A 15746-nucleotide genomic window follows, 5' to 3' on the forward strand; every position below is an offset into this window, starting at 1 on the left:
GATGACAGCTTTGCACACTCTTGGCATTCTCTCAACCAGTTTCATGAGGAATGCTTTTCAAACAATCTTGAAAGTGTTCCCACATATGCTGAGCACTTGTCGGCTGCTTTTCCTTCACTCTGCAGTCCAACTCATCCCAAACCACCATGATTGTGAAGGCCAGGTCATCTGATGCAGCACACCATCTTTCTCCTTGGTCAAATAGCGCTTTACACAGCATGAGGTGTGTTTGAGGTCATTGTCCTGTTGAAAAAAAAAATCATAGTCCCACTGAGCGCAAACCAGATGGGATGGCGTATCGATGCAGAATGTTGTGGTAGCCACACTGGTTTAGTGTTCCTTGTATTCTAAATAAATCAATCACTGACAGTGTTACCAGCAAAGCACCCCCACACAATCACACCTCCTCCTCCACGCGTCACGGTGGGAACCACACATGCAGAGCTCATCCGTTCATCTACTCTGCGTCTCACAAAGGCTGGAACCAAAAATCTCAAATTTGGACTCCTCAGACCAAATGACAAATTTCCACCGGTCTAATGTCCATTGCTCGTGTTTCTTGGCCCAAGCAAGTCTCTTCTTATTATTGGTGTCCTTCAGTAGTGGTTTCTTTGCAGTAATTAGACCATGAAGGCCTGATTCACTCAGTCTCCTCTGAACAGTTGATGTTGAGATGTGTCCGTTACTTGAACTCCGTCAAGCATTTATTTGGGCTGAAATCTGAGGCTGGTAACTCTAATGAACTTATCCTCTGCAGCAGAGGTAACTCTAATGAATTTATCCTCTGCAGCAGAGGTAACTCTAATGAATTTATCCTCTGCAGAAGAGGTAACTCTGGGTCTTCCTTCCCTGTGGTGGTCTTCATGAGAGCCAGTTTCATCTTAGAGCTTGATGGTTTTTGCAACTGCACTTGAAGAAACTGTCAATTTTTGAAATATTCCAGACTGACTGACCTACATGTCTTAAATTAATGATGGACTGTTGTTAATCTTTGCTTATTTGAACAGGTCTTGCCATAATATGGACTTGGTCAATAGGGCCATCTTCTGTATACCACCCTTACCTTGTCACAATACAACTGATTGGCTGAAATGCATTAGGAAGGAAAGAAATTCCACAAATTAACAAGACACACCTGTTAATTGAAATGCATTCCAGGTGACTACTTCAGGAAGCTGGTTGAGAGAATTGCCTTGTGTGTGCAAAGCTGTCATCAAGGCAAAAGGGTGGCTACTTTGAAGAGTGTGTGTGTGTGTATATTACACACACAGATGAAGTCGGAAGTTTACATACACTTCGGTTGGAGTCATTAAAACTTGTTTTTCGACCACTCCACAAATTTCTTGTTAAACTATAGTTTTGGCAAGTCGGTTAGGACATCTACTTTGTGCATGACAAGTAATTTTTCCAACAATTGTTTACAGACAGATTATTTCACTTATAATTCACTGTATCACAAATCCAGTGGGTCAGAAGTTTACATACACTAAGTTTACTGTGCCTTCAAACAGCTTGGAACATTCAGAAAATGATGTCATGGCTTTAGAAGCTTCTGATCGACATCATTTGAGTCAATTGAGGTGTACCTGTGGATGTATTTCAAGGCCTACCTTCAAACTCAGTGCCTCTTTGCTTGACATCATGGGAAAATCAAAAGAAATTAGCCAAGACCTCAGAAAAGAAATTGCAGACCTCCACAAGTCTGGTTCGTTCTTGGGAGCAATTTCCAAACGCCTGAAGGTACTACGTTCATCTGTACAAACAATAGTACGCAAGTATAAAAACCATGTTATCACCAGCCATCATACCGCTCAGGAAGGAGACACGTTCTGTCTCCAAGAGATGAATGTACTTTGGTGCGAAAAGTGCAAATCAATCTCAGGACAACAGCAAAGGACCTTGTGAAGATGCTGGAGGAAACAGGTATAAAAGTATCTATATCCACAGTAAAAGGAGTCCGATATCGACATAACCTGAAAGGCCGCTCAGCAAGGAAGAAGCCACTGGTCCAAAACAGCCATAAAAAAAGCCAGATTACGGTTTGCAACTGCACATGGGGACAAAGAATGTACTTTTTAGAGAAATGTCCTCTGGTCTGATGAAACAAAAATAGAACTGTTTGGCCATAATGGCCATCGTTATGTTTGGAGGAAAAAGGGGGAGGCTTCCAAGCCGAAGAACACCATCCCAACCGTGAAGCACGGGGGTGGCAGCATCATGTTGTGGGGGAGCAACATCTCAAGACATCAGTCAGGAAGTTAAATCTTGGTCGTAAACGGGTCCTCCAAATGGACAATGACCCCAAGCAAACTTCCAAAGTTGTGGCAAAATGGCTTAAAAACAACAAAGTCAGGGCCTCCCGGGTGGCGCAGTGGTCTAGGGCACTGCATCGCTAGCTGTGCCACCAGAGACTCTGGGTTCGCGCCCAGGCTCTGTTGCAGCCAGCCATGACCGGGAGGTCCGTGGGGCGACACACAATTGGCCTAGCGTCGTCCGGGTTAGGGAGGGTTTGGCCGGTAGGGATATCCTTGTCTCATCGCGCACCAGCGACTCCGGGCGCAGTGCACGCTAACCAAGGTCGCCAGGTGCACGGTGTTTCCTCCGACACATTAAATGAATGATGGACTGTTGTTGGCTTCTGGGTTGGAAGCGCGCTGTGTTAAGAAGCAGTGCGGCTTGGTTGGGTTGTGTTTCGGAGGACGCATGGCTTTCGACCTTCGTCACTCCCGAGCCCGTACGGGAGTTGTAGCGATGAGACAAGATAGTAATTACTAACAATTGGATACCATGAAATTGGGGAGAAAAGGGGGTAAAAAAATAAATAAAAAACATTGGAGTGGCCATCACAATGCCCTGACCTCAAACCTATAGAACATTTGTGGGCAGAACTGAAAACCCGTGTGCGAGCATGGAGGCCAACAAACCTGACTCAGTTACACCAGCTCTGTCAGGAGGAATGGGCCAAAATTCACCAAACTTTCACCAAACTTACTGTGGGAAGCTTGTGGAAGGCTACCCAAAACATTTAACCCAAGTTACACTCAGTATGTAAACTTCTGACCCACTGGGAATGTGATTAAAGAAATAAATCACTCTCCACTATTATGCTGACATTTCACATTCTTAAAATAAAGTGGTGATCCTAAATGACCTAAGACAAGGAATTTTTACTAGGATTAAATGTCAGGAATTGCAAAAAACTGAGTTTAAATGTATAGGTGTATGTAAACTTCAGACTTCAGCTGTGTGTGTGTATGTGTATATATATATATATATACACACACACACACACACACACACTGAACAAAAATAAAATGCATTCCAAATTCTCTAAAATGACATTGGATGCAGCTTATGGTAGAGAAATGTACATTCAATTATCTGGCAACAGCTCAGCTCCTGCAGTCAGCATGCCAATTGAACACTCACTCAAAACTTAAGACTTCTGTGGCATTGTGTTGTGTGACAAAACTGCACATTTTAGAGAGTGACCTTTTATTGTCCCCAGCACAAGGTGCACCTGTGTAATGACCATGTTTAATCAGCTTCTTGAAATGCCACACCTGTCAGGTGGATGGATCATCTTGGCAAAGGAGAAATGCACACTAACAGGAATGTAACATCTGTGCACAAAATTTGAGAGAAATATTTTTTTTTGTGCGTATGGAACATTTCCGAGATCTTTTATTTCAGCTCGTGAAACACGGGACCAACGCTTTACATGTTGCGTTTATATTTGAGTGTATGATAATATAATACCTCCAGGTCCTGGGCATCAGACTCCAGATCAGCTCGAAATGCAGAGTAGTACGCATCTGGTGAAGGGGAGGGGCACAGAACAACACAGCTCAAGTGTGTGTGTGCAGCACAAAGCAACTCAAAGTGTATTTTGAATGTAATCAATAGGTGATGTTTGTAATTGTCGCATCATATGATTTACCAATGTGTGCAATTCAATGTTAACAGTAATAACAGTAATAAAACCCATACTGATCTACCACGGTCTGTGTGGATGCCTGGTTGTCTTCCCACTGTAGCAGCTCTAGGAGCTACAGGACTCCCAGACAGCCTAGGCTAGCGGTCTCTCCTCCACACACTGGCTTAAATGAAACTGTCCCCATCTCCCTCCCCATAGCCCACAATATCTACATGTCAGTTACATAACAGACAACCCCCTCCTATTAGAGCTACCGTCCTGCAGGCTCTCTCCAACCCTAATGTAACACACCTAATTCTACTAATCAGCTGCTCACCAGGATTTTGATCAGCTGAATCAGGTTAGTTACAACAGGGTTGGCGCAAAAGCCTGCACACCCAGTAGCAGTTGTCTAACCTCGTACGGCACCATCGCCCCGGGTATCTGAGCTGCGACGAGCAGCAGTTCCCTCTCTAACCTACTCACCTTCTACAACGATGGAGTCAGTGGTGGATGGGGCCAGGGAGACTGCGTCCTCATTGAAGCGCTTGAGCCCGGAGCGTAGGCTGTCCGGTTCGTCCATGTCCCCTGAGAGGGATCTGAAAGAGGAGCGTCACAGGTCTAGAGTGGCATAAATACTGAACATACTGACGGACTTGTACAGACGACAGACTACTGTACACTCGCACTACAGACACAGCTCCATACTGAAGACAGAGAGACTACATTAACAATACGAGACCACGGGACACAGGGACGGACGGCTAGGGCTCGACGGACGGCTAGGGCTCGACGGAGGGCTAGGGCTCGACGGAGGGCTAGGGCTCGACGGACGGCTAGGGCTCGACGGACGGCTAGGGCTCGACGGAGGGCTAGGGCTCGACGGACGGCTAGGGCTCGACGGACGGCTAGGGCTCGACGGACGGCTAGGGCTCGACGGAGGGCTAGGGCTCGACGGAGGGCTAGGGCTCGACGGACGGCAAGGGCTCGACGGACGGCTAGGGCTCGACGGACGGCTAGGGCTCGGACGGCTAGGGCTCGACGGAGGGCTAGGGCTCGACGGACGGCTAGGGCTCGACGGACGGCTAGGGCTAGACGGAGGGCAAGGGCTCGACGGACGGCAAGGGCTCGACGGACGGCTAGGGCTCGACGGACGGCTAGGGCTCGACGGACGGCTAGGGCTCGACGGACGGCTAGGGCTCGACGGACGGCTAGGCTCGACGGACGGCTAGGGCTCGACGGAGGCTAGGGCTCGACGGACGGCAAGGGCTCGACGGACGGCAAGGGCTCGACGGACGGCAAGGGCTCGACGGACGGCAAGGGCTCGACGGACGGCTAGGGCTCGACGGACGGCTAGGGCTCGACGGACGGCTAGGGCTCGACGGACGGCTAGGGCTCGACGGAGGGCTAGGGCTCGACGGACGGCTAGGGCTCGACGGACGGCTAGGCTAGACGGAGGGCTAGGGCTCGACGGACGGCACGGGCTCGACGGAGGGCTAGGGCTCGACGGACGGCTAGGGCTCGACGGACGGCTAGGGCTCGACGGACGGCTAGGGCTCGACGGACGGCTAGGGCTCGACGGACGGCTAGGGCTCGACGGACGGCTAGGGCTCGACGGACGGCTAGGGCTCGACGGACGGCTAGGGCTCGACGGACGGCTAGGGCTCGACGGACGGCTAGGGCTCGACGGACGGCTAGGGCTCGACGGACGGCTAGGGCTCGACGGACGGCTAGGGCTCGACGGAGGGCTAGGGCTCGACGGACGGCAAGGGCTCGACGGACGGCTAGGGCTCGACGGACGGCTAGGGCTCGACGGAGGGCTAGGGCTCGACGGAGGGCTAGGGCTCGACGGAGGGCTAGGGCTCGACGGACGGCTAGGGCTCGACGGACGGCTAGGGCTAGACGGAGGGCAAGGGCTCGACGGACGGCAAGGGCTCGACGGAGGGCTAGGGCTCGACGGACGGCTAGGGCTCGACGGACGGCTAGGGCTCGACGGACGGCTAGGGCTCGACGGACGGCTAGGGCTCGACGGAGGGCTAGGGCTCGACGGACGGCAAGGGCTCGACGGACGGCTAGGGCTCGACGGACGGCTAGGGCTCGACGGACGGCTAGGGCTCGACGGACGGCTAGGGCTCGACGGAGGGCTAGGGCTCGACGGACGGCTAGGGCTCGACGGACGGCTAGGGCTAGACGGAGGCTAGGGCTCGACGGACGGCACGGGCTCGACGGAGGGCTAGGGCTCGACGGACGGCTAGGGCTCGACGGACGGCTAGGGCTCGACGGACGGCTAGGGCTCGACGGACGGCTAGGGCTCGACGGACGGCTAGGGCTCGACGGACGGCTAGGGCTCGACGGACGGCTAGGCTCGACGGACGGCTAGGGCTCGACGGACGGCTAGGGCTCGACGGACGGCTAGGGCTCGACGGACGGCTAGGGCTCGACGGACGGCTAGGGCTCGACGGACGGCTAGGGCTCGACGGACGGCTAGGGCTCGACGGACGGCTAGGGCTCGACGGACGGCTAGGGCTCGACGGACGGCTAGGGCTCGACGGACGGCTAGGGCTCGACGGACGGCTAGGGCTCGACGGACGGCTAGGGCTCGACGGACGGCTAGGGCTCGACGGACGGCTAGGGCTAGACGGAGGGCTAGGGCTAGACGGAGGGCTAGGGCTAGACGGAAGGCTAGGGCTAGATGGACGGCTAGGGCTAGACGGACGGCGAGGGCTAGAAATAGTCACGATTTACACACACCACAGCCACCAGAATCTGTTCACAAAGGTAAAACACAGACAGTAAAGGTGCATCAGAGACAGAGACGAAATAACAGCTTCTATTACCATCAGACTGTTGAACAGCTTCTATCACCATCAGACTGTTGAACAGCTTCTATTACCATCAGACTGTTGAACAGCTTCTATCACCATCAGACTGTTGAACAGCTTCTATTACCATCAGACTGTTGAACAGCTTCTATCACCATCAGACTGTTGAACAGCTTCTATCACCATCAGACTGTTGAACAGCTTCTATCACCATCAGACTGTTGAACAGCTTCTATCACCATCAGACTGTTGAACAGCTTCTATCACCATCAGACTGTTGAACAGCTTCTATCACCATCAGACTGTTGAACAGCTTCTATCACCATCAGACTGTTGAACAGCTTCTATCACCATCAGACTGTTGAACAGCTTCTATCTCCATCAGACTGTTGAACAGCTTCTATCACCATCAGACTGTTGAACAGCTTCTATCACCATCAGACTGTTGAACAGCTTCTATCACCATCAGACTGTTAAACAGCTTCTATCACCATCAGACTGTTGAACAGCTTCTATCACCATCAGACTGTTGAACAGCTTCTATCACCATCAGCCTGTTGAACAGCTTCTATCACCATCAGCCTGTTGAACAGCTTCTATCACCATCAGACTGTTGAACAGCTTCTATCACCATCAGCCTGTTGAACAGCTTCTATCACCATCAGACTGTTGAACAGCTTCTATTACCATCAGACTGTTGAACAGCTTCTATCACCATCAGACTGTTGAACAGCTTCTATCACCATCAGACTGTTGAACAGCTTCTATCACCATCAGACTGTTGAACAGCTTCTATCACCATCAGACTGTTGAACAGCTTCTATCACCATCAGACTGTTGAACAGCTTCTATCACCATCAGACTGTTAAACAGCTTCTATCACCATCAGCCTGTTGAACAGCTTCTATCACCACCAGACTGTTTAACAGCTTCTATCACCACCAGACTGTTTAACAGCTTCTATCACCATCAAACTGTTTAACAGCCATCATTAGCCGTCTACAAGGTGACGTAGACTTACACAAGACACAAGCTATCACACCCCCATCACACACTGCTGCTGTAGAGACATTGAAACTCTGGTCACTTCCCATTTCACACTGCGTATTTAAATACTGTATCCTCGACGTAGCTCATTGTATTTTAAATTACACTATTTATTTATTACACTGGATTCTTAACATGGCTTAGTCTAATATATTGACTGCAGTACATATTCCTAGCTGATTGTGTAAATTCTCCCGGTGTACAAACGCCGGCTTCCCTCTGGTCAGAGCAGACCGGGATCTAACCGTCACAGGGTAACAAGACGGGGTAGCCTGCCTGCTTGTCAGGGACCAGTGGTGTAAATGGATCCTGGTAAGAGAGACACTCTGTACCCCCGACATTGAACTGCTTCCTGTGTCACTGTGACCCTACTATCATCCCTGTACCCTCGACATTGAACTGCTTCCTGTGTCACTGTGACCCTACTATCATCCCTGTACCCCCGACATTGAACTGCTTCCTGTGTCACTGTGACCCTACTATCATCCCTGTACCCCGACATTGAACTGCTTCCTGTGTCACTGTGACCCTACTATCATCCCTGTACCCCGACATTGAACTGCTTCCTGTGTCACTGTGACCCTACTATCATCCCTGTACCCCCGACATTGAACTGCTTCCTGTGTCACTGTGACCCTACTATCATCCCTGTACCCCCGACATTGAACTGCTTCCTGTGTCACTGTGACCCTACTATCATCCCTGTACCCCGACATTGAACTGCTTCCTGTGTCACTGTGACCCTACTATCATCCCTGTACCCCGACATTGAACTGCTTCCTGTGTCACTGTGACCCTACTATCATCCCTGTACCCCCACCACATTGAACTGCTTCCTGTGTCACTGTGACCCTACTATCATCCCTGTACCCCCCGACATTGAACTGCTTCCTGTATCACTGTGACCCTACTATCATCCCTGTACCCCCGACATTGAACTGCTTCCTGTGTCACTGTGACCCTACTATCATCCCTGTACCCCGACATTGAACTGCTTCCTGTGTCACTGTGACCCTACTATCATCCCTGTACCCCGACATTGAACTGCTTCCTGTGTCACTGTGACCCTACTATCATCCCTGTACCCCCATCAAACATTGAACTGCTTCCTGTGTCACTGTGACCCTACTATCATCCCTGTACCCCCGACATTGAACTGCTTCCTGTGTCACTGTGACCCTACTATCATCCCTGTACCCCCCGACATTGAACTGCTTCCTGTGTCACTGTGACCCTACTATCATCCCTGTACCCCCGACATTGAACTGCTTCCTGTGTCACTGTGACCCTACTATCATCCCTGTACCCCACATTGAACTGCTAACTGTGTCACTGTGACCCTACTATCATCCCTGTACCCCCGACATTGAACTGCTTCCTGTGTCACTGTGACCCTACTATCATCCCTGTACCCCGACATTGAACTGCTTCCTGTGTCACTGTGACCCTACTATCATCCCTGTACCCCGACATTGAACTGCTTCCTGTGTCACTGTGACCCTACTATCATCCCTGTACCCCAGACATTGAACTGCTTCCTGTGTCACTGTGACCCTACTATCATCCCTGTACCCCGACATTGAACTGCTTCCTGTGTCACTGTGACCCTACTATCATCCCTGTACCCCCACATTGAACTGCTTCCTGTGTCACTGTGACCCTACTATCATCCCTGTACCCCGACATTGAACTGCTTCCTGTGTCACTGTGACCCTACTATCATCCCTGTACCCCGACATTGAACTGCTTCCTGTGTCACTGTGACCCTACTATCATCCCTGTACCCCACGACATTGAACTGCTTCCTGTGTCACTGTGACCCTACTATCTTCCCTGTACCCCGACATTGAACTGCTTCCTGTGTCACTGTGACCCTACTATCATCCCTGTACCCCGACATTGAACTGCTTCCTGTGTCACTGTGACCCTACTATCATCCCTGTACCCCCGACATTGAACTGCTTCCTGTGTCACTGTGACCCTACTATCATCCCTGTACCCCGACATTGAACTGCTTCCTGTGTCACTGTGACCCTACTATCATCCCTGTACCCCCGACATTGAACTGCTTCCTGTGTCACTGTGACCCTACTATCATCCCTGTACCCCCGACATTGAACTGCTTCCTGTGTCACTGTGACCCTACTATCATCCCTGTACCCCGACATTGAACTGCTTCCTGTGTCACTGTGACCCTACTATCTTCCCTGTACCCCGACATTGAACTGCTTCCTGTGTCACTGTGACCCTACTATCTTCCCTGTACCCCGACATTGAACTGCTTCCTGTGTCACTGTGACCCTACTATCATCCCTGTACCCCCGACATTGAACTGCTTCCTGTGTCACTGTGACCCTACTATCATCCCTGTACCCCGACATTGAACTGCTTCCTGTGTCACTGTGACCCTACTATCATCCCTGTACCCCCGACATTGAACTGCTTCCTGTGTCACTGTGACCCTACTATCATCCCTGTACCCCCGACATTGAACTGCTTCCTGTGTCACTGTGACCCTACTATCATCCCTGTACCCCCGACATTGAACTGCTTCCTGTGTCACTGTGACCCTACTATCATCCCTGTACCCCCGACATTGAACTGCTTCCTGTGTCACTGTGACCCTACTATCATCCCTGTACCCCCGACATTGAACTGCTTCCTGTGTCACTGTGACCCTACTATCTTCCCTGTACCCCCGACATTGAACTGCTTCCTGTGTCACTGTGACCCTACTATCATCCCTGTACCCCCGACATTGAACTGCTTCCTGTGTCACTGTGACCCTACTATCATCCCTGTACCCCCGACATTGAACTGCTTCCTGTGTCACTGTGACCCTACTATCATCCCTGTACCCCGACATTGAACTGCTTCCTGTGTCACTGTGACCCTACTATCATCCCTGTACCCCCGACATTGAACTGCTTCCTGTGTCACTGTGACCCTACTATCATCCCTGTACCCCCGACATTGAACTGCTTCCTGTGTCACTGTGACCCTACTATCATCCCTGTACCCCCGACATTGAACTGCTTCCTGTGTCACTGTGACCCTACTATCATCCCTGTACCCCCGACATTGAACTGCTTCCTGTGTCACTGTGACCCTACTATCTTCCCTGTGAGTTCCCCCAATTCTTTGTTAACGTTGTGTACATTCAACCAAAAGATAATATAACAAAAAGGCATCAGAGATTATTTATAATCTGTCACAGATTATATGACGCCCACATTTTTTGGAGTTTTGTTTTTTAGCAACTGTACTTTGCACAAAGTCCTGCGCACATACCACCAGAATGTGAAATGTCACACTAGGAAAAATGAGACACTTGATTTGTGCTATTTGGAAAATACCAAATGCATTCTCTGCCACCAACACAACTCCCCTGGGGAAATCAGACCACAATGTTGTAGAAACCTACAGTTACAACTACCTCAGGCCAACCTACTGTCGGCTGCTGGAGAGGGAGAAACCTACAGTTACAACTACCTCAGGCCAACCTACTGTCGGCTGCTGGAGAGGGAGAAACCTACAGTTACAACTACCTCAGGCCAACCTACTGTCGGCTGCTGGAGAGGGAGAAACCTACAGTTACAACTACCTCAGGCCAACCTACTGTCGGCTGCTGGAGAGGGAGAAACCTACAGTTACAACTACCTCAGGCCAACCTACTGTCGGCTGCTGGAGAGGGAGAAACCTACAGTTACAACTACCTCAGGCCAACCTACTGTCGGCTGCTGGAGAGGGAGAAACCTACAGTTACAACTACCTCAGGCCAACCTACTGTCGGCTGCTGGAGAGGGAGAAACCTACAGTTACAACTACCCCAGGCCAACCTACTGTCGGCTGCTGGAGAGGGAGAAACCTACAGTTACAACTACCTCAGGCCAACCTACTGTCGGCTGCTGGAGAGGGAGAAACCTACAGTTACAACTACCTCAGGCCAACCTACAGTTACAACTGCCTCAGGCCAACCTACTGTCAGCTGCTGGAGAGGGAGAAACCTACAGTTACAACTACCTCAGGCCAACCTACTGTCGGCTGCTGGAGAGGGAGAAACCTACAGTTAAAACTGCCTCAGGCCAACCTACTGTCAGCTGCTGGAGAGGGAGAAACCTACAGTTAAAACTGCCTCAGGCCAACCTACTGTCGGCTGCTGGAGAGGGAGAAACCTACAGTTAAACGGTCTAAATCAGGCACGACAACAGTATCACTCATCTCCAGGGGTGTTTTGACTGTACTATGTGGTTGGTATTTGGTCTCCAGGGGTGTTTTGACTGTACTATGTGGGAGGTATTTGAGGACAGCAGCTCTGATCTGGATGAACTCACAGACGTTGTTTCAGACTAATGTAAACTTCTGTGTTGAGTCAGTTCTGCCACTAAAACCTGTAAAATATCCCCTAACAATAAGCCTTGGGTATCAAAACATCTCAAATCAATACTTAATAGGAAGAAGGCAGTTTATGCTGAGGGCGATGGACAGGCTGTAGGAGATGTACAACGTGAGATCAGTTTATGCTGAGGGTGATGGACAGGCTGTAGGAGATGTACAACGTGAGATCAGTTCATGCCGAGGGTGATGGACAGGCTGTAGGAGATGTACAACGTGAGATCAGTTTATGCCGAGGGTGATGGACAGGCTGTAGGAGATGTACAACGTGAGATCAGTTTATGCCGAGGGTGATGGACAGGCTGTAGGAGATGTACAACGTGAGATCAGTTCATGCCGAGGGTGATGGACAGGATGTAGGAGATGTACAACGTGAGATCAGTTCATGCCGAGGGTGATGGACAGGATGTAGGAGATGTACAACGTGAGATCAGTTCATGCCGAGGGTGATGGACAGGCTTTAAGAGATCAAAAGACAGATACTGGTGGACAAGGAGGCATATAAGCAAAGGGTGGAGAGGAGCCTCTCCTCAGGAAACTCAAGGGTGGCCTGGCAAGGAATTAAATCTATGGCTAGTGCCCCCCACAAAGGCAGGGGAAAAACCAGTGCTGACCTTAGCCTCAGGGATGCGTTTTGTCCCCACTCCACCATCAACACAGGCTCCCCTCAGGGATGTGTTTTGTCCCCACTCCACCATCAACACAGGCTCCCCTCAGGGATGTGTTTTGTCCCCACTCCACCATCAACACAGGCTCCCCTCAGGGATGTGTTTTGTCCCCACTCCACCATCAACACAGGCTCCCCTCAGGGATGTGTTTTGTCCCCACTCCACCATCAACACAGGCTCCCCTCAGGGATGTGTTTTGTCCCCACTCCACCATCAACACAGGCTCCCCTCAGGGATGTGTTTTGTCCCCACAGGGATGTGTTTTGTCCCCACGGGGATGCGTTTTGTCCCCACAGAGATGTGTTTTGTCCCCACTCCACCACCCACAGAGATGCGTTTTGTCCCCACAGAGATGCGTTTTGTCCCCACTCCACCACCCACAGAGATGCGTTTTGTCCCCACAGAGATGCGTTTTGTCCCCACAGAGATGCGTTTTGTCCCCACAGAGATGCGTTTTGTCCCCACTCCACCACCCACAGAGATGCGTTTTGTCCCCACAGAGATGCGTTTTGTCCCCACAGAGATGCGTTTTGTCCCCACAGAGATGCGTTTTGTCCCCACAGAGATGCGTTTTGTCCCCACAGAGATGCGTTTTGTCCCCACTCCACCACCCACAGAGATGCGTTTTGTCCCCACAGGGATGTGTTTTGTCCCCACAGGGATGCGTTTTGTCCCCACAGGGATGCGTTTTGTCCCCACAGAGATGCGTTTTGTCCCCACAGAGATGCGTTGGATGCGTTTTGTCCCCACAGGGATGCGTTTTGTCCCCACAGGGATGCGTTTTGTCCCCACAGGGATGTGTTTTGTCCCCACAGGGATGTGTTTTGTCCCCACTCCACCACCCACAGGGATGCGTTTTGTCCCCACAGGGATGGGTTTTGTCCCCACAGGGATGCGTTTTGTCCCCACTCCACCACCCACAGGGATGCGTTTTGTCCCCACAGGGATGCGTTTTGTCCCCACAGGGATGCGTTTTGTCCCCACAGGGATGCGTTTTGTCCCCACAGGGATGCGTTTTGTCCCCACAGGGATGCGTTTTGTCCCCACAGAGATGTGTTTTGTCCCCACTCTACCACCCACAGAAATGCGTTTTGTCCCCACAGAGATGCGTTTTGTCCCCACAGAGATGCGTTTTGTCCCCACTCCACCACCCACAGAGATGCGTTTTGTCCCCACAGGGATGCGTTTTGTCCCCACAGGGATGCGTTTTGTCCCCACAGGGATGCGTTTTGTCCCCACAGGGATGCGTTTTGTCCCCACAGGGATGCGTTTTGTCCCCACAGGGTTGCGTTTTGTCCCCACAGGGTTGCGTTTTGTCCCCACAGGGTTGCGTTTTGTCCCCACAGAGATGCGTTTTGTCCCCACAGAGATGCGTTTTGTCCCCACTCCACCACCCACAGAGATGCGTTTTGTCCCCACAGGGATGTGTTTTGTCCCCACAGGGATGCGTTTTGTCCCCACATGGATGTGTTTTGTCCCCACAGGGATGTGTTTTGTCCCCACAGGGATGTGTTTTGTCCCCACAGGGATGTGTCCCCACTCCTGTACACTAATAGTTGTACTAGTTCCCAGACACCTAGTTAAGTTCTCTGAAGACACCGCCTTTATCAGCCTGTTGCATGATGACAAGGAACATCATGGCCCGTTCCTAGATGACTCTGTAGAGTGGTGTGACCAATCACACTTGGTCCTCAATACCAACAAGACCAACGAGATGTACGTTTCCTAAAGCCTATGCCACCTCTGCAACATCTATCAGAGGTCAGAACAGAGATTGTAGAGGAATAGAGATATCTGGGTGTCCTCTTGGACAATAAGCTTCAGTGGAGTAAATGTACAGACCTGATCTACAAAAAGAGCCAACAGAGACTGTACTTTCTCAAAAAGCTGGGATCTTTTAATGTTGACTGTACTATACTGACTCTGTTTTACAAATCTTTCATTGAGAGTATTTCAACTTTTTGTATTGTTTGTTGGTTTGGCAATGCAACTGTCAGCCAGAGAAATATGCTGAGAAGGATAATCACCACAGCAAGCAAGGTACTTGGAGTCAAACAGACAGACCTGGGTGGGATCTTTAAGGTCAGGGCCCTCCCCAAGGTACTGGGAGTCAAACAGACAGACCTGGGTGAGATCTTTAAGGTCAGGGCCTTCCCCAAGGTACTGGGAGTCAAACAGACAGGCCTGGGTGAGATCTTTAAGGTCAGGGCCCTCCCCAAGGTACTGGGAGTCAAACAGACAGACCTGGGTGAGATCTTTAAGGTCAGGGCCCTCCCCAAGGTACTGGGAGTCAAACAGACAGACCTGGGTGAGATCTTTAAGGTCAGGGCCCTCCCCAAGGTACTGGGAGTCAAACAGACAGGCCTGGGTGAGATCTTTAAGGTCAGGGCCCTCCCCAAGGTACTGGGAGTCAAACAGACAGACCTGGGTGAGATCTTTAAGGTCAGGGCCCTCCGTAAAGGCTCACAAAATCATTTTAGACAAAAGCCACCCCTGCACCCAGACTTTGAACTACTCCCCTCTGGGCGCAGGTATAGGGCACCCCTCAGCAGGAAAAACACAACTAGACAATCATTTGTGCCAGGTGCGATATCTCTCCTAAATAGCTCAGGATAATGTTCCTATCCACCCAGTAAGGCCAGCAGGATAATGTTCCCATCCACCCAGTAAGGCCAGCAGGATAATGTTCCTATCCACCCAGTAAGGCCAGCAGGATAATGTTCCTATCCACCCAGTAAGGCCAGCAGGATAATGTTCCTATCCACCCAGTAAGGCCAGCAGGATAATGTTCCTATCCACCCAGTAAGGCCAGCAGGATAATGTTCCTATCCACCTAGTAAGGCCAGCAGGATAATGTTCCTATCCACCCAGTAAGGCCAGCAGGATAATGTTCCTATC

At 50.9% G+C, this 15746-nt stretch overlaps 1 protein-coding gene across 5 annotated transcripts in view; it reads right to left on the reverse strand.

Moving 5' to 3' along the window:
- Positions 1-15746, reverse strand: part of arhgef18b (rho/rac guanine nucleotide exchange factor (GEF) 18b) — a 130414-nt gene that overhangs the window by 53036 nt on the left and 61632 nt on the right. For all 5 annotated transcript variants that reach the window (XM_052465457.1, XM_052465445.1, XM_052465440.1 and 2 more), the window contains 2 exons: positions 4403-4515; positions 3760-3815 (listed from right to left, as the gene is read on the reverse strand). In XM_052465457.1, the coding sequence (XP_052321417.1) occupies positions 3760-3815; positions 4403-4515 (169 nt within the window). The remainder of the gene's footprint in view (positions 1-3759; positions 3816-4402; positions 4516-15746) is intronic.

The sequence above is a fragment of the Oncorhynchus keta genome, chromosome 1 (assembly GCF_023373465.1).
Source record: "Oncorhynchus keta strain PuntledgeMale-10-30-2019 chromosome 1, Oket_V2, whole genome shotgun sequence".
Classification (NCBI taxonomy): Eukaryota; Metazoa; Chordata; class Actinopteri; order Salmoniformes; family Salmonidae; genus Oncorhynchus; species Oncorhynchus keta.